The sequence below is a fragment of the Gossypium hirsutum genome, chromosome D08, assembly GCF_007990345.1.
Source record: "Gossypium hirsutum isolate 1008001.06 chromosome D08, Gossypium_hirsutum_v2.1, whole genome shotgun sequence".
In the NCBI taxonomy this organism is placed as follows: domain Eukaryota; kingdom Viridiplantae; phylum Streptophyta; class Magnoliopsida; order Malvales; family Malvaceae; genus Gossypium; species Gossypium hirsutum.
The window spans coordinates 2,726,278-2,749,983 of record NC_053444.1 but is presented as its reverse complement, the minus strand read 5'-3'; the positions used below and the strand labels follow the sequence as shown (position 1 = coordinate 2,749,983).

The window sequence follows — 23,706 nt, the reverse complement described above, 5'->3', positions numbered from 1 at the left end:
GGAGTAAAGCAGATAAAAGGATTCATAGAATTTTATGGCCTGGCGTTTAGTAATTTAAGTTGTGTATAGTATTATTTTTAAGAAATATTTTTGAGATAAAAAATATTTTTGGGAAAATAGTGGTCTAAACAAACTGCTTTTTTAAGAGAAAAAATATTTATCTGAAGTTAAAAATTAGCTCAAAAGTATTTTTTTAGAAGCTGAAAATTTTAGCTTCTCTAAAAAAATATTTTTTTCTCAAAAGTATTTTTAAGGAGTATTCCTAAACTAAGCCTTAGCTGCATGTTGTTTGTTAATAAAATAGAATCACAAAAATTTTCATTCCAACTCTTCAATTTTTTTCATCACTTAATTATGAAAAATTATAAATTGACCATTCAACTATCAGTAAATTTTTTTTTCTGATCACTCAACTATTAAAAAATTATAAAATTATCATTCAACTATTCAATTTTGTTTTTTTTTTGTTACTTCATTTTTACTTTAGCCATCTAAGGATCAAAACAGGCAAATAATTAAATGATCATTTTGTAATTTAAGAAAAAAATTTCATGGTTGGGTACTATTAATGTAATTTACACAAATTGTAATAAATGTTATAATATACCATGTAATCGAATAATATTTTATGTAATTGGACAACTACACAACATTACAAAAATTGTAATAATTTGTATAATTAAAGTTGACTGAAAACTTAATTTTTGAAAGCTCGCCAACTTCTCATACGTATAAACTAAATAACACTAATCCAATAATAAATTCAAACTGTCCATGTCTGAATTTTTTTTTCACATTTAAAAGTGTCACAAATGTTTGATTTATGGGTAATACATTAAGCTAGCAGTGGTACTATGCCCACCCTTTCTATACCGGAACTTCAAACAACTTAGTGCAAAATAGAAAGAACACCATAGTTGCCACATCAGCAAACTCGAGAACAGTTCAACGATGGCCAGCCGCGATTTTGGAACTCGTTTACGGGTGAATCAACAAATGAAACCCTACAAAACTTCAGGCATTTATTCGTGTTCATTTAGATAGGAGATATACATCCAATGCTAAGTGTGCCGGAAAAAAAAGCATGAAAATTATCACGGCAGTTGCTATTTAGGCCTTTTAGACATCGAGTAGCAGCCTCCGAGGGTCTTCGACAACATCCTTGATACGTCGTAAAAAGAATACTGCTTCTCTTCCATCAATCAGCCTATGGTCATAAGTGAGTGCAATGTACATCATTGGTCTCGGCACTACATTACCTCCAACAACCATTGGTCGGGACACGATTGAGTGCATACCCAAGATCGCCGACTGCAGAAAAAGAACAGTTTAGTCCACAAGCAAAAATTGAAAACGAGAAACTTGAAAGTGACCAAACACCTCCACCAATACGGATTAAGTCACATGTATTGAACCCTCATTCATACATCTACAAGTATGTCTACGTTCATACAGTTTATAGTTTGCAACCACGAACCTGAGGAGGGTTGATGATGGGGGTACTCAAAAGACTGCCATAGACACCACCATTGGATATCGTAAATGAGCCTCCAGCCATTTCATCAATTGAAATGGTCCCATCATTTGCTTTCTTAGCAAGGTTGTTGATTGTTTTCTCTATCTCAGCAAAATTCATCTTGTCAGCATCACGAACTACCGGAACGACAAGCCCCTAGAAGGAAAGATAAAAGGACCAAAAAGCTTAACATCAACAAAAAGCAAAACAAAATGAGAAAAGACACGTCTAATCTTCGAGAAATCACATTTTCTTACTTGGCATGGAATAAATAAAGCATCTTAATTAACAACAAAAACAAGTAAAAAATAACAGCGTTACTTGGAGGGTCCTAGGTGGTTCATATTTCTATTCTTATGTCGTGATATAGATTTGACACAAGTGACGTGAATACTTCAAGAAAAATGAAAAATCTGAGCAATCTAAAATATCCCTTGAACAAATCTATAGTACTCTTTAATTGTCAAAGGTCACTTTTGAACCTATTGATTACTCTTTCCAACTTTCATAAATGCTTTCACTTTTTAATTTCTATAATTTTTACACGCATAAAACCCAGAGCTTTATAAATTTCTTCGAAATTAGCCAAGATAAAATGTTGAGAGACAGACTGACAATCCCAGGTTCAGCAAGTTATTTGAATGGCTAAATTGCAATTTGGAAAATAAAAAGAATGTTAAAGCAAGACAATCAAGAAGAAAGATAACCTTTGGAGTACCAACAGCAATGCTGATATCTACATAATCTCTATAAATAATATCATCCCCATCAATTACAGCATTTACAATAGGCTGATGTTGAAGTGCACTAACAGCAGCCTGAAACAAAAAACAGGTAACGGTTATGAAAAAACGAGAGACCAAGGCTATGGTGAAGGCAGGCCAGCAATGCATATGTGAGCATTTCAAGAACAAATCATTGTATACTTTAACAAATCCCGACATAAATCCCAACTTGACACCATGTTTCTCAACAAAAGCATCCTTGTAATCAGATCGGAGCTTCATCAAGTTAGTCCTGCAACACGAAGCAAACCAATAAGAAAAGTAAACAAATTCATGGAGTCAGATTTATCATGAACACACCATAGCCTTTATAAAGTGCTCTCAACAAATTCACAGAAATTAGTTTTGAAAAAGGGAAGCAAAATGTTAAGTACGGACAAATAGAAATGGTTCAGAAAGTCGGGTAGCACAGGCAGGCAGGGTGACTAACACCTGATACAAAGAACTAATGTATGTGGCAAAAATGAACTCACATGTCAACTTCATTGAACGTTGTTAACATTGCAAAAGTATTCTGGGAATCTTTCAATCGTGTAGCAACCCGTTTCCTAAGCCTTGTCATTGGAACCTGTAATCATGAAGCAATACATTCAGGATTCTTTTCTATGATGCTAACATAATTTTTCACCAAAGTTATAATTTGGATATAAACTGAATGAAAAGACTTACTCTTCTTTCCCTTTCCTTCGGTGGAAGTACAGGTTCAGTAGCAGTTTGCTTGGGAGGTGGAGAAGAAGGGGGTTTAGGCTTCTCTGCAGCAGGAGAAGCTTCAACTTTAGCTTTTGGCTTATCTTCCTTCACAGATTCAGCTGGAGGAGATGGCTTGGAAGCAGCTTTTTCTGATTTCTTTTCAGCAGGAGCAGCAGGTGCTACTCCTTCACCAGACTTTGAAATGACAGCAATCTTGGCACCTGCTTCCACAGTATCTCCTTCCTTTGCTACATACTGGAAAAACATTACAAGTCACGACACGGAATGGAAAGAATCTAGGAATGACCAACAAGCTAGATACATGCATGCATGCAAGTGTGATCCATAGATCCAAAATTGTTGAAAAATTACCTCTTGTATCACACCAGCTTGGGGACTGACAACATCAATTGTTACCTGATGAAAATAAACACTGCAGTATTAGTGGAATAAACACATATCTCTCTGATACAAGAAAAGGTGAAGAATAGTACCTTATCTGTTTCTATTTGAGCAATTGGTTCATCAGCTGCTACTGAATCACCAGGTTCTGCTCTCGAAAATTCAATTCACATATACCCAAAATCAAGCACTTACAACAATGAAAACAAGTGTGCCAGAGTGATGGATGGAAATCAAATTAGTAGAAAACATACTTTTCAAGAATGTTGCTAAAGTGCCATCACTAATTGATTCTCCCATAAAAGGGACAACAACATCGACCAGATCCCCTGCACAAGTTGATTCGGGAAGCCAAAATATTTTTATTTTTAAGATAATAAAGAACTAAAAGGAATGCACAGTCATTTTCAAGCAGACACCCACTCCTCAACAATATGTACTTTTGCAAGTGAAAAATGAATAAAAATGCCAAAAAAGGCAGAGGTGCAAATCTTGTACCATAGAATTTCTACTCCAAATCATTATACAACTAAATTACAGCCAAAATTTTCATGCTATGCCCTCACATTTTTCCAAAGAGAAATTTTATAAGAATTTCTGAACTAAAACTATTTTCTTATTTTCACATATTGCCTCTGATCTAGTAACTCTTGACCAGACACCTTGGGCTGCCCAACTGCAAACCAAAAAACAGGTTTGATAATATTCAGATGTTAAAGGTATATTCCAGGTTATGTGGTGATCAAATTAACACTTCTAAGGCATGGGAAACAAATTCTTAACCAAAAGAACACACCCATGTATTAATAATGGTTTAAAATAAAACAATAACAGAAAAATGATAAAAAGCCTCAGCAAAATAAATATCATTAAGTAAATTAATCAATATCATACCCCCTCCAGAAGAGAAAGCCCTGCATGACTTTTGCATGATAGTCTCTAACTGAATGCTAGAAAAGACATCCCTGCACATAAGAAAAGCTGTCAGGGGAAAGAAGTGCTGAGAAGCAGCAAATTGATTGAAAGAACTTTAAAATATATGTATGTATATGAGCATAAAATTTACTTTTCTAATTGCCCTAATTAACCTAGTTTCGTGATAAACAACAATGAGATGGACTATTTTGCATCGAAATGGTCCTTCTATTAATATATATACATACGGTAATTGGACATACAAACATCCTGAGATTAATACAGCAGTCAACACATACCCTCACAGTATGAACTAATGATAAATGAATGATAGTGGAATTCCTACCACAAGTGCATTAGAAAGTTCAGAACAAACTAACCTTGTCTTTGCTAAACCAACAGAACAACCTGTAATAATCATGAAATAGTTTTCATTCAATAACAGAGGCAACTAACAAAATTTTGCCAACATCAGAACAAAACCACCCAGAAGATTTACCTGGGAGAATGAGATGAGAAAAGTTACGGACATGGGCAATTCCTCTAGGCTGAAGTAATAGAATCTGTTCAAACACATGAAATTCAAATCTTCCGAGAATATTTACTACTGGATGAATGATGAATAAAAATCCAAAATGATTAAAAAAACACAACAGCTTCTATTTGATTATTGCTTGTACTCTGAATTATTCGAAACGGGATGAGTGTCTGATTGGGACATGTGTTTGATACAAGTATGCTCGATTTTTTAAGAGTGGTTTCATATATTTGAAGGACCATATAATATACGTCGAGCATAGGTGTCCAACACATACTTTCGAGAAAATGAAAAATCCGGGTAACATGGCTTTAACTACTTAATGTTTGACTCTTTGCTTCCAAAAGTGAAAATAGCAAGCGTAAAGCAACTAATAAATTAATGAAAAAATGAAAGGTTTTTACCATCAAAATGACAGGACTAAGTTTGAATTGCAATTACAATTTCACTAATTGTTCTTTATATATTAAAAGAAAAGGAAACAAAAGAAATGTTAATCTTGCATTCTTCAAAAGAAATGTTAATCTTGCATTCTTTACTATCTTCTTATTTTATATCAGCATTTACTGAGACAAAGCCTAAACAAATCAAGCATGTTCGACATCAATTACAAATAAAAGAAAAATACGATCGATCAAAATTCAAATAAAAATGAACTATAAGCATGAATTACTCGAATATTTACCTCTTCTCCAACATTGACAGAAACTCTAGATGCTGAAATACCTGGCCGAATCGCTTTCCCTAATACCTGAAAAAAATTGAATAAATAAATAAATAAATCCAAGGGCTTTACTTAAACGAAGTACTATTCAAAAAACTTAGATTTAGAAGTTCTAACCGAGGCTGACGAGCCTCCAATCGCAACTTTTCTCCTTAAAGCGCCCAACATCACCGATATTCAATCCCTTCTATTTTCAAAATAAAAAATACAAACCAATACTTTAAATTCAAAATCAAATACCTTAATTTTTTTTCAAAAATCAAAACATTTACCAGATTTCTGCTTATAATCGATACTTAAATCAATAATTAAAATAATAATAATAATAATAACGAGACGTGGATTAAAAAAAAAAGAATAGAGAGATGTAAGACCTGATATTTTAAGCTTAATAGACAAATTTTTGAATCGTCGAATACAGTATAATAAGAATAATAATAAGTAGGGTTTTGACTTTTGATGTTGAGAGAAACCGCGAAGATGCGCGTTAACGTGGCCAGCTTAATTGAGTTTGTTTACGTGGAATTGTCTTATTGGTTGATCCATGAAAAAGCGAGGATTCTTTTTCTTCCCTCTTGACCGAAAGCGGGAAGGAAAAGTCTAACGGCGGCGTTTTGAAATAGCTCTACACTTTGGGCTTGTTTTGGGTAAGAAATATGAAGTTTGGGCTTCTGTCACCCACAAATCTTTGGTTAAGAAAAACAGCCCAGAGTTAATAAGCCCATATAAATGATAACATTTTAAAATCTCTTCAAAAATTTAAAATTTTAAATAAAAAATAAATTTATTTGTCTCAAAATAAAGAAAATCGAGAATTTTAAAATTTATAAAGAAATTAAAAATATATTTTTCCAATTTCATTTAATTTATATGTCTTCACTATAAAATAAAAAATTTAAGCAGTAAAATATCATTTTATTTAAATTTAATATATTTTATATTTTATACCATTAATGATAAACTGAGTATTTAATATATTAGCTTGATACATTTCCCTTAATAATATTTAGATATTTTAAAAATATAATGATACTCATGTTAAATATTTTTCTATACATGTATTTTTCTTTTTACATTTTTTTGTAATTATTTTCAATTTTATTAATTTCTAATAACTTAAAATTACTTTTAAAAAATCATAATTTCAAATTTCTTCAATAAATTTAAAATTTTCCATCCAAATGCAACATTAAGATTTTTCATCAATTTATAAATGGAATATAAAAATATTTGGTATATTTACTTGTGGACAGTCTAGACTCCACATGCAATATTAGAGAATTGACACGTAATCAGTGGTGAATCTTAATGGTACGATAGTCGTGGCTAATTGAAATTTCAAAAATTTTAAAGGATTTAATGAGAATGATTAAATTTTCTGACAAGTTTAATTAAAACATTTAAAAGTTTTAAAGACTTAAATGAAAATGGACAAAATTTTGGAAGACCCTAACTACAATTTTTAAAAAATTTAAAAAGACTCAAAGAGAAATTTAGAAATTGGAGAGCTCTAACTAAAACTTTCAATTTCTTTTTCTGGAAAGAAAGAGGCTAAACCCCGTAATTCCTGAAATGTAGTGCAAAAATAAATAGTATAAAAAATGAAAGTTAGCATACCTTTAGCTTTACTCTTTGAAATTTAAAAATTAATATCCAAACCCATAAAATATATTTATATCAATATATTTAACGAGCGGTTGAGAGTTAGACTTTTACTTCGAGTATGGAACAGTTTTAATATTCGTAGCTAATATCTATTTCTTAATGGACCTATAAAATACGAAAAATTAATTACTGGGCTCACTCTGATAAATACCTTGAAAAATTAAAATATATGTATATCTAATAAAATGTGATAATATACTATATGCTAAATGCATTTTTCTTGTCGATCCAAGAATTAATGCATACTATTTATGTTTTTAAAACTTCGTTTAATTAGAAATATCGCTTTTGATCTCCTAAAAATAAATTAAAATTTTAATTATATTAAAAATAATAAAATAATCAATGATAAAATTATATTTTTAATTAAAAAAATATTTAATTCCTTCAAACTAATAAAATTATAATTTAAAATATATTTTAAATTATAATTTTATTAGTTTGAACTCCGATAAATATTTTTTCACCGCGATGCTTGATTGCTTGCTTATCGTAAGCTTTTACATAACTTAATCTGTCACGTGTGTCACAAAGTCACAATTACATACATATCAATATTTCCGTATATAAATTTGAATTTATTCAAGCGAAACGGCGCCGCTTCAATCATTAAATCTAACCGTGGTTATCTGGCAAAAGAAGTATCTAACCAGAGTTAACTTTGGTGTTAGGTGGGTGACTAGTATAGGTTGGTAGGCGTTGGCTTCCTTCATTTATAAATTCGATAATTTTTATGGTAAAAAACAATTAACATAATAAAAAAGTTAAACTTTTATGATAAAAAACAATTAATATATATAAAATATAATAAAAAAATTAAATTCTGCTATTAAGTTGTAGATTTAGTCTTATATTTTTAAAATTTTTATACTTTTTAAATTTATTAATTTAAATAAGTTTGAAATTTCATAATTCAAATAAAACAAAAATTAATATTAATTAAATTAAAATATAAAACTTAAATTCACAAATTATATAAAATACGGAGTAATATGTAGAATTTTATCTATAAAAAAAACGGATCAAAGAAAATCTAACAAAATACATAATGAAGCATATTAAAAATTTATAATAATTAAAATATATACAAGTACTTAATATTTTAAACAAAAATAAATTCCTCCATTTGTCACCTGGGTCTGCCGCTTTGCTTTGCCTCCCTTTTTAACCCACCGTCTCTATTAGTCTCACAACTCTCAACTACCACCAAACTCTCAACGACGCCAAATTTTATTTATTTATTTATTTATTTATTTATTTATTTCATTAAAGCCGATCAGAGATCTCCTCCGCCTCTAATTTCTCCTTCATTTGTCTTTTGCATTAACGGTTCTTTAATTTTCTGTAACAAATGGAACCTTCGTCTTCATCTTCTGGTTCAATGAAAGTTTCGCCGCTCGATCTGATGTCGGCGATAATCAAGGCGAAAATGGACCCTTCTAACGCCTCCGCCGACTCGGCTGCCGAGATGGCCACCATGCTTCTAGAGAACAAGGAGTTCGTTATGATTTTAACTACCTCCATCGCGGTGCTCGTTGGCTGCGTCGTCGTTTTGGTATGGCGTAGATCCGGTTCTCAGAAACCTAAGCAAATCACTCCTCCTAAGCCTCTGATTGTTAAAGATCGTGAAGATGAAGTTGACGATGGAAAGAAAAAAGTCACTATCTTCTTCGGTACTCAAACCGGCACCGCCGAAGGCTTCGCCAAGGTTCCGTTACATTTATTTATAAGTGTTTCCTTGATTTGCTTTTTCTTTATGTTTTTCTTATTAGTTTTATCTGTTCATTTCTTTTTTATTTTTCCTTAGGCTCTAGTTGAGGAGGCAAAAGCACGCTATGATAAGGCGACGTTTAAAGTTGTAGATTTGGTCAGTTTAATGTTGAGCTCCTTTTTCTTTTGTTGTTTGAATTTTTGAACTCGAATTGGTGATTTTGACTTTTGACTTTTTTTTTTGGGCACTCTAAATAGGATGATTATGCGGCCGATGATGATGAATACGAGGAGAAGATGAAGAAAGAAAGTTTGGCCTTTTTCTTCTTGGCCACGTGAGTTGTTTTGAATCGTTTTCTTTCTGATGATTATATGTTTATCTTTTGTATTCGTGTGTTTTGTGTGTAACTGTGTTATATATTGTTCGTATATGTTTTGCTGATTCGCTTAATTTGGTAAACTTGTAGATATGGAGATGGTGAGCCGACTGATAATGCAGCTAGGTTCTATAAATGGTTCACTGAGGTAAATATTAATTGTAGTTAGTCAGGGACAATAACGAGTTAGATTTTTTTTTTCAGCAAAATTATGATATTGCAGTTGTATCTAGAGTGATTTTGTTTAATTAGCTGTTATTGTATTATTTAATGTGTGGTTGGATATTTAGGGAAAAGAGCGGGGAGAATGGCTTCAAAACATGAAATATGGAGTTTTTGGCCTTGGTAACAGACAGTATGAACATTTTAACAAGGTTGCGAAGGTTGTTGATGAAATCCTTACTGAGCAGGGTATGCTATTAATTTTTCTTTTATCTCCCCCTCGCTTATAAACTGACACTTCGATTCATGGAATTTTAATTTTTGTAATGGCTACTTGGATGCTAAAAATGCTGTTAATCTTGGCTAGCTAATTTTCCGTTTTATGAATTATGATGATGCATCTTAATATCCACATCATTCCAGTATAAAAGCTATATTATCACTCACCTCTAGTCACTGGACTGTTTCACGAGGAAAAGTTTTATTGAAAGGTGAATGCAGAAGTTTTTGGCAATACTATTACTTAAATCACTAAATATACATTGCAATCCAGAACTATAATGTTCATCTTTTAACTTGATAATTCTGAATAGATGTGCATTCTAATTTCAGTGAGATGAAGTGAGTCTTGACATGTATCCAAATGTTTCTATTTATGTATTCAAATGTTCAAACAGAAATATACACAGATGGATAAAATGCTTGGGCCATGTAGTAGAAGATTCTTTTAGAGTTGGTTCATACATAATGTCATCAAATTTTCACTACATGGGAACCTATGTGCTAAAATTGGCCTTACTATATTTGCAGGAGCAAAACGCCTAGTTCCTGTGGGTCTTGGAGATGATGATCAATGCATTGAAGATGACTTTACTGCATGGTAAAAAGAACATCACCTCTGTTCGAATAAAAAGCTTTTTCATTCTTTTACATTTACCCTTTATTGAACCATGTTGCTCTTCTAGGCGTGAATCAGTGTGGCCCGAGTTAGATCAGCTTCTGCGTGATGACGATGATGCAACAACTGTTTCTACCCCATACACTGCTGCTGTTTTGGAATACCGTGTTGTATTTTATGATCCTGCAAATGCACCTGTCAAGGATAAGAACTGGAACAATGCAAATGGCCACACTGTTTATGATGCTCAACATCCATGCAGGTATACTGGAATAGTTTTTTCAGATATCCCGGTGGCCATTTTTTTAGTATTCTTCTTTGATGAAATCTAACTTGGTTTTTTGTTTCTAACTTGAAGGTCTAATGTGGCTGTGAGGAAGGAGCTTCATACACCTGCATCTGATCGTTCTTGCATCCATCTTGAATTTGATATTACTGGCACTGGACTATCGTAAGTTACTACTTTCCTAAATATTTTGTTCTGTATTGCTAAGTTTTTTTTTCTCTTTTTCCAATTATGATGACCTCCTCTCCTCTCTTATCCTCATCTTAAAACTAGATGCTACATAATAGAGAACTTCACCTGCTCATACTTGTCTTCCTTTTCAGATATGAAACAGGTGATCATGTTGGTGTTTTCTGTGAGAATCTAGACGAAGTTGTAGAGGAAGCATTGAGATTGTTGGGGCTATCCCCAGACACCTATTTCTCTGTTCATTCCGATAAAGAGGATGGCACTTCGCTTGGTGGAAGTTCTTTGCCTCCTCCTTTCCCACCTTGCACTCTAAGGACAGCACTGGCACGATATGCTGATCTTTTGAGCTTACCAAAAAAGGTTAAATTATTTTGTTGTTCTCAAGATATCATGGACTCTTCTGTCTTTTTTCTTTGAATAAAGAAGCTAATTCTTAATGCATGCATCTTCCAGTCTGCTTTACTTGCTCTGGCTGCTCATGCCTCTGATCCCACTGAAGCTGATCGACTAAGACACCTTGCATCGCCAGCTGGAAAGGTTCTAAGAGTGAACTTATATTATAGTTTGGTTTCCCCATTTGTGGCTTATTTGTAAACTAATGCTCCTGGTATTTATCCAGGATGAATATGCACAATGGATGGTTGCAAGTCAGAGAAGCCTCCTTGAGGTCATGGCTGAATTTCCTTCTGCCAAGCCTCCACTTGGCGTCTTTTTTGCAGCCATTGCCCCACGGTTGCAGCCTAGATACTATTCTATCTCATCCTCACCAAGGTAAGCCTCTTTTCTTATCTTCTCTCTCTTTGGCAAGTAGTTTTGCAAGAGGAAAAACACCATTTTCGAGTCCTGATTCCTCTTGTAGAAATGACTCCACAGCCATCTATTTCCGCATTTTTTTTAGCAACAAGAAACCTTCCAAAAGGTTGAAAAATATGTAGTAGGCAATTATGTCAGTGGCATGTAATTCTCTCTTTTAGGAGACTTCTATCATCTTTAATTACATATTTTTGTTCTAGCTCTAATATTTTCAACTGTACATGGACATATTTACCATCTACAATGGTGTTTTACAGGATGGCACCATCTAGGATTCATGTAACTTGTGCATTGGTTTATGAGAAAACACCAACAGGTCGTATTCACAAAGGAGTTTGTTCAACTTGGATGAAGGTATTAAGTTCATGTTTCCTTTTTCTCTTTTACATGGTTAGAGAAGCCAGCCTTTGCAGTTGACTTAAATGGCATTTTTGAGGAGATACATGATTCCTGGTTGCAATATGCTAACTCATTAGCATCCATTTTCTCCTCTCTTCTTATTACACCTCCCTGTTGTATTTTACATATCTTTTCATTGAATAATAGTGTTTATATAATCTTTATCCCCCATTTGCCCCCTTTTCAGAATTCCACACCATTGGACAATAGCCATGACTGCAGCTGGGCACCTATTTTTGTCAGGCAATCAAACTTTAAACTTCCTTCAAACACTAAAGTGCCAATTATTATGATTGGCCCTGGTACTGGATTGGCTCCTTTCAGGGGATTCCTTCAGGTAAGTTCTATTACCTTCTCAAAGTTCATGATGGTGAGTGAATATTATAAAACTAATTATTTATATTTTCCCTTTCAGGAAAGACTTGCCCTTAAAGAAGCTGGAGCTGATCTGGGTCCATCTGTATTGTTCTTTGGCTGCAGGAACCGGAAAATGGTAAGTCATGCACTTTCAAGTCCTACAATAAGTTTTATCTCCAGTGCTGGTGGGTTTAGGGATACATTTGTAATTAAACACAAGTTTTAAATTGGTACACATTTTTTGTCCAGGATTACATTTATGAAGATGAGCTCAACAACTTTGTCAACAGTGGTGCACTTTCTGAGCTTGTGGTTGCTTTTTCACGCGAGGGACCTACCAAGGAATATGTGCAACATAAAATGATGGAGAAGGTGTATATTTTGCCTACCGTTGTTTTTGATAATTTGTGCATTTCAGTTCTCTGTAGTACCCTTAATTTCAAGTTCTAAGCACATTTCTGCCTTCTTTCCAGGCCTCGGACATCTGGAACATGATTTCTGAAGGAGGTTACCTATATGTGTGTGGTGATGCCAAGGGCATGGCTAGAGACGTGCATCGAACCCTACTCGCTATTTTGCAAGAGCAGGTATGTTCCTTTCACATGTATTCTAGACTATATAATTGCTGATATCAATAATTACCAGCCGCCAGCTTAGAAGGCAATTTGACCAAAAATAGGTCACTGCAACTTTTGGAATTTTATATTCCAATGCTAGAAAGTTTTTCCTTTACGTTGAGATTTGAGTATCATTTGATGGCGCTCCCAAAAGTCTCATTAATATGGGGCCTGAGTGTCCCCACCATCTTTTCTTCTATTCACTACTATTCCATTTCTGTTTCATATCTGTTGTTTCGTTGATTTCAGGGATGTCTAGACAGCTCAAAGGCTGAGAGCATGGTGAAAAATCTGCATACGACCGGCAGGTATCTGCGTGATGTATGGTAACTGACTACACCATGAAAATGCAGAAAGAAAAGAAATGGCTTTATATATATTATATATAATACACAAGCGGACGCCATATTGTTTGGGCCAAATAAGCTTGAAGAGAAAACATCACCTTTTAAAAAGGGGGTGGAAATTAATGATTCTTTTGCATTGCAATATGAAGGATTTTTTAATTCTTGATTCATGTAATTTATGTATGACAATATAATTAAGAGTATTAGGGGGTATAGCAATGGACTCTCATTTCATTGGTTTAGTTTTTTTAGTTTTTACATTGTATGAACCGGCCAAGGAAGGTTCAAAATTACAACCAAATGTTGCTGTTATTCTTACGTTGTAACTTTCTTTATTCTTCTGAATGGATAGTTTCAAGTTTGGAATCTTTTTTAAGAGATTGCTTTCATTGGTGCGGAGAATTGGTATTTAGACATTTCACATATTGCATTTATTGCTGCTTCTGAAAATTGACTTCGACCAACTTGAATTTTGATGTTAAGGGGACCTAAATCAACCCTGTGAAATTTCTCCTTTTTAAAAAAAAAAAAAAGTAGAGAGAATGCAATGTAAAGTGTAGTTTTTTCTTTAGCGTAAATGTAAATCGTATGAACAACAATGAGTATTTCTCTAGAGAAAGTTTAGTACTTGGGAGTCCAATTTTGTCATTAGTCTAACACTTTTTAATGGTATTCGTTAAATAATTGTTTTTTCAATAAATTTATGATTTTGTTCATTTAAGGTAAGGCTTAAATTTTTAAAATTTAAAAAGAGTTTATAGACCGGAAATTGATATATTAAATTTATTCTTTAAATCAAATTGATATTTTAAAATTTGAGGGATACAAAATCTAGAATTATTAGATTAAAGTACGTAAACTAATTCCTCAACGCATGATACAAAGTACAATTCCACAAGACAAATCCATTTGAGGGAGAGAACTTTAGCAAACGTGCTAAAATATCAACCATTCATGCAATCCTACTCTTAAAAGCCAAGCAACGGTTATACGTCATGTCAACTTTCTTGATGACGAAGGTGAAAGCTCGAGAATCAATCCCCCCCACCCCACAAACACAAAGGTCGTACCATCCACGGCTTATTGCCCATGGGGCATAACAACAGACATTGCTAGCAACTACCCTCAAATGGAATTATTCAAAATCTTCATTTTAAGTTGCTGAATGGTTAAAATTTTTGTGTTCTTTATTTATACAGTTTCTGTTAAACCAAAGTTTTCTTTTCAATTTTTTAGGGTAAACTATAAAAATAGTTATTTATATTTATCTTAGATTACATTTTAATTATTTATGTTTGAAATGTTACGTTTTAGTTATTTACGTTATCGTTTTGTTACGAAGTGGTCACTCTACCGTTAAACTCTATTACCTCCCTAATAGTAGTCCTACATGGCAGTCCAAATGGGTTCTAAATGACAACTTGGATGTCCTATGTGGCAGTCTAAATTAAATTTATTTAATCAAAAACTTATTTTCATCTCAGCAGCTGGACATCTAAGTTAGCATTTAAAACTCATTTAGATGGTGACGTAGGACTATCTTAGGGAGATAACAGAGTTTAACGGTAGAATGACCACTTCGTAACAAAACAGTAATGTAAGTGACTAAAACGTATCATTTTAAACATAAGTAACTAAAATGTAACATGAGACAAACAAAAATAATTATTTTTGTAGTTTACCTTATTATTATTATATAATTTAGTGTTTTTTTTTAATGTCATGAATCTAAGAATCAAAATCTAAACAATTTTGTTCTTTCAATCTCTGGTATTGACCATCAAATTACCTTGGACTTACGATATATTATTCTACTTGCCGATGTGTTAATCCACCGTATGATTGTCAATTTGTTGCGTGAAGCTCGTTAGTTAAACTTATTTACAAAAAATAAAACTTAACAACTTAATGATCAGTAATTTAATAAAAACTTTCAAATAATTTAATAATAATTTTATAAATTTTTAAAATTAAATAACCAAAACAAAGAACATGAAGTTCTCCTATTACTAGGCTTCCTATTATCCTTTTATATGTTTTTTAATCAGTTTCTAGATGTTTATCCTTGTTTTCCTCTTCATTTGTTTTGTCATATATATATATATACTCTTACATTATCGTCTAGAAGCTATATATGAACAATAACCCCTTAGATTTCAACTTCAATAAAAGCCATCTAAAAATAAACAACTTTTCCCCATCTCTCTTTACTTTTCCCTCTCTTCCAACTTACGTGAATCAATTAAACTAAAAACAAAATTCATAAATTTTTTTCATATATATAATACTCTCCTTAGCCGACCAATTCATTCTCTCCCGAGCTTTTGCCTCTTTTTTTTTTTTTTTTCTCTTAAGCAATCAAAAACAATGGGAGAAGAAGACATTACTACTAGTATCCAAGTTCTTCATGAAGAAGATGAAGAAGCACTTTCTCTTTGTGATCTTCCTTTAGAATATTTAGATACCAAAAACAGTCCTACAAATGATCATTTGCCTAATTTAAAGCATACCCGAACCCAGAAATCATCATCCGAGTACGACCCAGAATTTTTCGAGTTCTTCAGCGACAAAAACGGTTCCCATATGTGCCCGGCCGACGACTTAATCTTTGGCGGCAAGCTCGTTCCTTTGAAACAACAACAACAACAATACTTTCCGAGTCAAACTCAAAGCCATGTACTTTTACGCAAACGATCCGAGTCACTTTCCGAGTTACGTACCCAAAACAGAGCTGTTCTTCTTAGGAATAGTCGTTCTTTGGATTACCAAAAGCCGAAGCTTCATCGGTCTGATATGGCGGAGAGGAACTCTAAACCCGAGGTTTCTTCGCCTAAAAAGGTGGTTAAGCCAAGGTGGTACGTTTTCATGTTTGGGAGTGTTAAGTTTCCACCGGAAATGGGGCTTAAAGATATAAAAAGTCGGCAATTCCGTCGGAATCCAGCAATTATGTTTCCCGATGACGGCAAAAAGATGGGTGATAACCGGAGCTCCGACAAGGGTTCTTCTTCTTGGTGTTTGTTAAAAGCGTTGAGTTGCGGGGATTATACTAGCGTTGCCGTAACGCCGTCGTTTTACTTGTCTCATGCCTGATAATACTGAGATTAGGAGATCAATTATGGTTCATGCAATAATTTCTTATGTACATTTTTACCCTGCTAACTTTTATGAATGGTAGGGCATTTTGGTAATTCCAATATCAAAATACTAATAATAATTGTCATGATCATTATAATTTCTTAAGTCTACGGTGGGCATCTTTAAAGAATAAATATGTATTTATATATATGAAATTTTAAAAAATATAAATGCTTTATTTTTTTTATAAATAAATATCTTTATTTTATTATTGTCATTATAGTATATTATATTTACTTTTATAAAGTTTTATTAATATAAATATAAATACAAATTCAAATACAAATACAAATACAAATACATGTCTGATCAATTTCAGTATAGAATCCAATCAATACAACACATAGCGTAGGGGCGAAGTCATAAAATCTTTTTAGGAGGCCGAAATTAAATTGTATTTTTTACAATAGTAAAAATATAATTTCATCATTAGCTTATATCTTTATAATTTTTAAAGAAATAAATCAAATGTTTACGAGTTTTAGGCAGGCAAAACGTAAGTTTACCTTTATTAATTTAAAAACTTTAAAGTATCTAAATAAAAAAAATTCATTTTAAAGAGGTCGAGACCCCTACCAGCCTCACTAGCGATGCCTCCGATACAACATACACACTAAAAAACCCAGACATCGCAATTATAAATAATAAAACACAAAACCGATCCAAGACCTCAACCTTTATCAACCTTCATTTACTTTTATTTTACTAATTTTATGTATTGAATAATAGTGATAATGCCTTTCTTACTTTCTATTATTAGGAGAAAGAATGCTCTGAAAAGATTAATTTAATATTTTTAAACATTATGTATCGTAATTAATATTTAACAAATAATTATTTATTACAAAAATAGTTGCTGGAGTATATTTATATTTAATTTTATATGTATTGTGTAATAAATAAATAATTCTTTTCTTTTAAAAAATTTAAAAAATTATCACTATCATTTAAATTAAAATATATAATCAATATATATATATTTGAACAGTCTCATAGTAAGTTTTAATTATATTTGTTCCTTTTTACATAATACTTGGAACTATTAATGCGCTTCAGCGCACTAAGTTCACGTTCTACTATATTGGCAACAATGCTCGTACCAATCGAACTAAGACTCAATTGATAATATATAATTTATTTTTAAATATTGATCTTTTTATTTTAATTTTTTATTATTTCAATTAAATTATTCTTTTTTAATTTTTACTTCAATGAAATACTGGAGTATGTCACGAGACTCCCGGCCCTAACATTAATATATAGTGCCATAGCTCATCAAAGAATATTGATTTTGTAATATTTAAAGAGAAATAATATCGTCACTTTTGTATTTTTGCTTTTATATTTATTTGGAATTCGGTGGTTAATAATTTATTATTTTCTCATAAAAGAACAATTATCATTACTTTGCATTCTCAACCAAAAGGTGACATTTACGTATTACAGCATGATTTAGTTTTTTATTGAAGGAAAAAAAAAATATTCAAATTAATTTGATATACATAAAAGTACATCAAGTATAGATATTATAAGATATGGTTGATACAGGAAACCAACAATGAAGAAATAGGGAGATGACAGTGAAGACTGCTAGACTAATTCACATATGATAAGCAGAGAGTCAGAATAGAAGGTTAGGGGAAAAAGGGAGTAGGAGGAGGAAGGTCCAAGGACAGGAGAAGGTTGGTAGATGCTAAGCTAACATGTAGAATGCCCGAATAAGAAAATCCTTGGTATTTCTCTTATTTGGTCACCAACAATACGGATGGTAAGTTGCTCATGTGGCCTATTACATGTTAGTTGTTGTCTAGTGTAATAGTGTGTGATCTTGCTCTAACATTTTCTTTATTAAAGTAGTATGAGGTTGTTATGTCTTGACTGTCTTTCAGTGGTCTCCCCTAGAAGGATAAAAGGGGTTGACATGAAGTACACAGATGGCCACCATTGAGGGTACAAGGCAGAGGACCATCCGCGAGTACTCACCGAGCCATTCCTCGTGCTACCATGTGTTCAAGTTTAAGTAGGGGAACAACAGATATGAATTTTAATTTTAATTTAATATGTAGTGTAATTTGTGTATTTTAATTATGTGTAATAATACACATAAAATTTTTATTTAGATTTAGTTCTTCTGGATAATTATTCCCTACATCGCATGTGGAGTTTTTAAGACTTCACAAACAGGTTTAGTGTGTGACAAACATCTTATAGCACATAGCAAAAAATATTAAATGTATAAATAAATCTAACACTTGTTACATTCTCAACTCACTTGTAAAATCTAAAAAACCCCCAAAATCCCGGAACATTGTTGCAAGAAATGGATTGAAATACCTTTTAGACATTGAAAGTAAAGAAAGTTGAAGCTTCAAAGTAAAGGAAAAAATGCACCAACCCAATAGACATTAAAAATTTTCAAACAAGAAAAGGTGAATGAATTGATAGCACATAACATGACAACAAATTTCACTAAATTTGAAGCAACAATGAAGGACAGAAACAAGCCTTTCAAATATTAATTTGGAGTAAATGTGAGGGCAAAGCATCCTTTTTTGCTTTACAAAGGTAGGGTAAGTTCATAATGCTACAACTGACACCCCTTCTTACTTAATGTAAATATTTATTATTTAAAGCACATGAAAGCTTAGCTCACATGAGAATTGACTGTTCCAGACCCTCTCTATGCTACCAAATAATCCTTCAACCATATATATATATTTTTATATAAAAGACTATCAATGCATTTACAGTGTAGCAATGAAGATGGCAACCAACCTTTCTTGTTCAAGCTTAGCTCCAGATGAAGTTTCACCCAGATCTTGAAAATGACTGGGAAAGAGGTTAAAGCTCGCAATGTATGCCTCCAAAGGGAATCCGAAGCCTGGGGGAATAGATACAACACCCGAAGGGGAAAACGATTTAAGAACTAATCAAGACTTTAATCTTTTGGGACATGCCACGTGAAACTAGAATCCACACCACACCAAAATCACCAATATTCACTTCTCCCTCCTCCCGTCGTACAAAACAAGTTCCCCAACCTCAAGTAGAATGACTAAAAAGCAAGGATTTAAATTGTTGTCTTGTTGCATTTATCGTGGATGCGGATATAATGAAGGTTAAAATATATTCCAAGTCCTTCTAAATTTAAAAATGGAAGTTCAATTATTAACAACGTTACTCATTTTTGTTGCATGGCTACCAAGCGAGTATTGTTTTATTTTAAAATGTTACACCAGCAAATTTAACAGCATAATTATAACAATGCTATGAATTGGACCTAAATTTCTAAACCCAATAAGTAGAGGGACTAAATTCCTAGAAATAAAAGCAGAGAGACTAAATTCTAAATGTACAAGAAGAACAAGGATTTGGAGCATATTTTAACCTATAACGAATGCTACCTCATTAATTGCAATAAATATAGACAACGGAGAAAGCTGAAACCAAATAATAGCAGCCAAATATTGCCTTGTGGTTACTATTTAATTAATCCTGCCCACAAGGGAAGCCAGAATTTTTTTTTTTTTTTTTTTTGTTCGTGTGTGTTTGATGCATTTCTTCTAGTCTTCTCAATTGGGCAAGTTGAGTTCGTTTTGGGTCCAATAAATTCGAAATCTAAAATTTTCAAGTCATTTTGGGGTTCACATTGTTCCGGGTTCGAGTCATTTAGGCCTAATCGTCATGACTTTGAGTCATTCTGGATTCTAGTCACTACACATTCAGGTCATGTTGGGTTACTTGTTCAGATTATTTCAGGTCTAAATCATTTCAAGATTGGGTCGTTTCTGGTTCAGGTCAGTTTCGGATTTGGGTTCAAGTTGGAATGGTTTTGTTTGTTTACTTTCATGGTCGGAAGTATAGAGTTGGGTTCAGGTTTAGGTTTAGGTTGATCAGGTCGAGTTTCTATGTCTAAGTTGTCAGGTTAAATTTCTTCAGGCAACAACTGGTACCATGCACTCCCAATTATTAAAAGATCAAATTTGTTCTAAATTATATCACATTAGCACCATCTCGAAAGAGAACTGACTTAAGTCCAGTATCTCCAACTACACGGCATATAATGAAAAACGAGTTTCCACACCAAGTATAATAAAAAATTGAGTTACTGCATTCCGAGGAAATAGACTTACCTCTTGTCTTGATCAACAGCACATAACAGCCACTTGCTCTCAACTCGAATAAAGCACAAAAGGCACTGCAGTGCATTGTTGAAAGACAAAAAAAGAACATAAGAAATATTCCTTCAGTGGTACAAAATCATGAATAAATGTTATCTCATTAGGATAATTCACAAATTTACAGTCCCTATGAAATTTACAATAATAATTTGTGAAAGTTCAAGGGCACGTCAATGACTCTTAATCCTAAACATTGTCCAAAACAGAACCAACCATTACTAAAAGTAAATCAGGGTATGGATTAAAATGCCAGATTATATATATATCCTTGCAGCTTGATCATACTGATACTATAATGGACCAAAACTACTTCACAAAATTCACCTTGGCTTCAAGCAAAAACACATAAACAACACTAATTTGGTCATTGTTAAAAATGCATATTTTTCCACAAGCGATGTTAAACTAAAACACTTCGGAGTTAGTGGGTGTGTTAAAAGCATGAAAAGATAATTATTGGCATCTCAAGAAAGTGCTTCGAGTTCTTAGCTTGTAATTGATAAACACTGGATTCATCAACTGAAAATTTCTTATATGTAGCAGAGCCCGATTGAAAGGAATAGAAACAAGCATGCTGTCGGATTTTTAATCGATTTTTTGCATTTTTAAGCCAAAGACAGCATCTATCACAAGAAACCTGGAGTGACTAATGATAAACAATCTATTATAAGCATATACAATGACACTCTTTCAAGCATAAAAAGTCCTCGACTGCTTGAAATAGAAAAGAATAACTTACCAATTAGAAAAATAGCTATCAGTAAAGCAAGTGTAAGTTGCAATGAGCAACTAAATTGCAAGTGCACCGGACTTTGGAGATGTCTCAATAACCCACTGATCCAGCCAAAGCGCTGCGACATATTACAATTAGTATACTCCCCGAGTACTTAGCATAGCATAAAATCAAGATAAAAAGGAAATAAGTAAATGATGCTCCTTCCGTGATTCGTACCTGATAGAATAAATTAAAAGCACCTTTGGCCTGAGGAAGATCTCCACACCTTTGCTTACGGAAGAAAGGCTTTGATCCTTTTTCTTTAGGTGTGGACTCGATGCCTGACCTGGTTTTGGTCCTATCATTGTATTTATCGGCGATTACAATGTTCAATGTGCCAAGATTTGGTGAACACCATGTTTTTCTTGTACCAGTTGTTCTCTCTAGTCCACAACTTACGTCATTTGACCTTCCTGAACTTTCACCATCTTCTACATCAATGATACACTCGGCATCTTTACCGGAATCTTTAAAAACTTTCGTCATCTGCACTTCAGATGTATCTCCATTACAAGTAGCATTGTTAGAATCTGTGTCTTTTCTCTTTTGGCAATTCTCTGAAAGAGTGTTCTTTGTAGACGGTTGCAACAAGCTTGGAGAAGTCCCGGAAAGGAAGATTGCTAAATCATCACATTCTTCTTCATCCAAATTAACCCACCGAAGTGGTTGCTTCCCTTCCTCGATAAATGCTTCTTTTAGTGCTGCTTCTACATGGGAAATTTGACTCTCGATTGCAGAAATAAATTGTTTGTGCCTAGTTGCTGTAATATCATCGCTACAATGTCCATGACTCAACCTTATTGCTCTCTCAAACTCCTCCAACTGAATTAAGCATACAAAATTTATGAAGCAAACACTAACATGAGTAAGCTTCTTAGAAATAGATAAAAGGCATCGATATGGAGATATTACTAGTCAAACATGCACCTGCATCCAACAAAGACCGAAATCCGAGTGACATAGATGTCTTAAAATCAAAAGAAAGAAAAGACAAACCTGCCATTTAGCTGTACCTAATGCAGTTTGCAGTTCTCTACAAAGTTCAACAGAATCACCAGTTCTTAGCCCTTCTTTCCTCTCTTTGATCCACATTCTATATGCTGATTCCATTCTGGAAAAAAAAACCAACAGAAGCCATGAAATTACTTCAAAGACTTCATGAAATAATTATGCTAAAAAATATATGTTTGAAGCTTAAACTTGTTTATATATACAAAAACCTTATTAAGTGGTTGATTCATAACATTAAGCATTACAAAATTTCCCTTGAAGTTTTCAAATCACAAGCATATAACCTTCCACCAAAAAATGGAACCTTTAATTATATGTTTTTCCCTGGTTCAACAGATATATATATATACACATAAGCATGAACATACATATCAGCATGAAAATTAGGAAATATAGCACATATAGTAGAAACCCAACAACAAAAAAGGAACCTTTAAACCCCCCCCCCCAAAAAAAGCTAAAAAATTGAACAGTCAATTATTTGAAATTAAACAAACATCTAAGAAGCACAAATAAAACCCATGTCACCAACCAAACCCCAGTAAATTTAAAAAAAAAAGGCATGAAATTTAAAATTAAAAAGAAAATAACATACATATCAGCAGATTCTTGAACCTCTTCTGCTGCAGAAAAGAAGGCATCTTTTTTCCACAAATCAAAACTATTTGCAACCATCATCTTCTTCACCGTTCAACAGCTTAAAACCCAAAAATAATTCGCTTTTTTTGAACGCGAAACCACACACACACGCCAAAAAAAAAAACACTAACAAGAGATTTGAATTTTTTTGTGGATTTTCATTTGTTTACTTTGATTTCTTTGCTTTCTCTTCTTTGCTAAGGAAATTATAGAGAAAGCAGAGACATGGCTAAGCCAAAGAAGAGAAAGAACAACAGACAGAGAAGAGAAGAGAAGAGAAGAGAAGAGACGTACAAAGGATTTCTATTATTCCTCCATTCCCTCTTTCGTCTTTCTTTCTTTTCCTTTCTCTTTTACCTTTATTATTGTTATTTTTTTTTCTTAAATAAATTGGAATTGTGCACATAATTTTTTTAAAAAGGTTAAATTAAAGTTTGGTCCCTCTAGTATGATAAAATTTTAATTTAGCAAAATTTCATAAAAATTTGATATGATTTTTTTAAAGAAAAAATATCCCTTCAAACTTATCATACTGAATATAGGGGTTAGCCAAGGCCTTGGTCCTTTTCCGTTAA

At 32.9% G+C, this 23,706-nt stretch overlaps 4 protein-coding genes across 4 annotated transcripts; 2 read left to right on the top strand and 2 right to left on the bottom strand.

Moving 5' to 3' along the window:
• Nucleotides 1–758: 758 nt before the first annotated feature.
• Nucleotides 759–6,055, bottom strand: LOC107920296 (dihydrolipoyllysine-residue succinyltransferase component of 2-oxoglutarate dehydrogenase complex 2, mitochondrial). The gene is made up of 15 exons (XM_016849926.2): nt 5,945–6,055; nt 5,688–5,757; nt 5,532–5,597; nt 4,808–4,871; nt 4,689–4,716; nt 4,288–4,358; nt 3,648–3,722; nt 3,486–3,541; nt 3,364–3,408; nt 2,971–3,246; nt 2,775–2,869; nt 2,443–2,533; nt 2,224–2,334; nt 1,478–1,672; nt 759–1,311 (listed from the first exon to the last, which is right to left on the bottom strand). The coding sequence occupies exons 2-15, from the start codon at nt 5,736–5,738 to the stop codon at nt 1,120–1,122; spliced, it is 1,416 nt and encodes a 471-aa protein (XP_016705415.2). The 5' UTR covers nt 5,739–5,757; nt 5,945–6,055; the 3' UTR covers nt 759–1,119.
• Nucleotides 6,056–8,371: 2,316 nt separating this feature from the next.
• LOC107920196 (NADPH--cytochrome P450 reductase 2) lies at nt 8,372–13,766 on the top strand. The gene is made up of 17 exons (XM_016849763.2): nt 8,372–8,943; nt 9,043–9,102; nt 9,204–9,280; nt 9,413–9,470; nt 9,613–9,733; nt 10,295–10,364; nt 10,450–10,644; nt 10,741–10,833; nt 10,992–11,217; nt 11,311–11,394; nt 11,477–11,628; nt 11,928–12,024; nt 12,257–12,406; nt 12,485–12,562; nt 12,676–12,798; nt 12,900–13,013; nt 13,293–13,766. The coding sequence occupies exons 1-17, from the start codon at nt 8,587–8,589 to the stop codon at nt 13,371–13,373; spliced, it is 2,136 nt and encodes a 711-aa protein (XP_016705252.2). The 5' UTR covers nt 8,372–8,586; the 3' UTR covers nt 13,374–13,766.
• Nucleotides 13,767–15,757: 1,991 nt separating this feature from the next.
• On the top strand, nt 15,758–16,480 carry LOC107919245 (uncharacterized). The gene has a single exon (XM_016848744.1). It carries the CDS (start codon nt 15,758–15,760, stop codon nt 16,478–16,480), a length of 723 nt encoding a protein of 240 aa, XP_016704233.1.
• Nucleotides 16,481–19,012: 2,532 nt separating this feature from the next.
• LOC107920620 (uncharacterized) lies at nt 19,013–23,494 on the bottom strand. Its single transcript, XM_016850415.2, has 6 exons — nt 23,088–23,494; nt 22,478–22,592; nt 21,659–22,303; nt 21,446–21,557; nt 20,659–20,723; nt 19,013–19,406 (listed from the first exon to the last, which is right to left on the bottom strand). The coding sequence occupies exons 1-5, from the start codon at nt 23,168–23,170 to the stop codon at nt 20,698–20,700; spliced, it is 981 nt and encodes a 326-aa protein (XP_016705904.2). The 5' UTR covers nt 23,171–23,494; the 3' UTR covers nt 19,013–19,406; nt 20,659–20,697.
• Nucleotides 23,495–23,706: the final 212 nt, after the last annotated feature.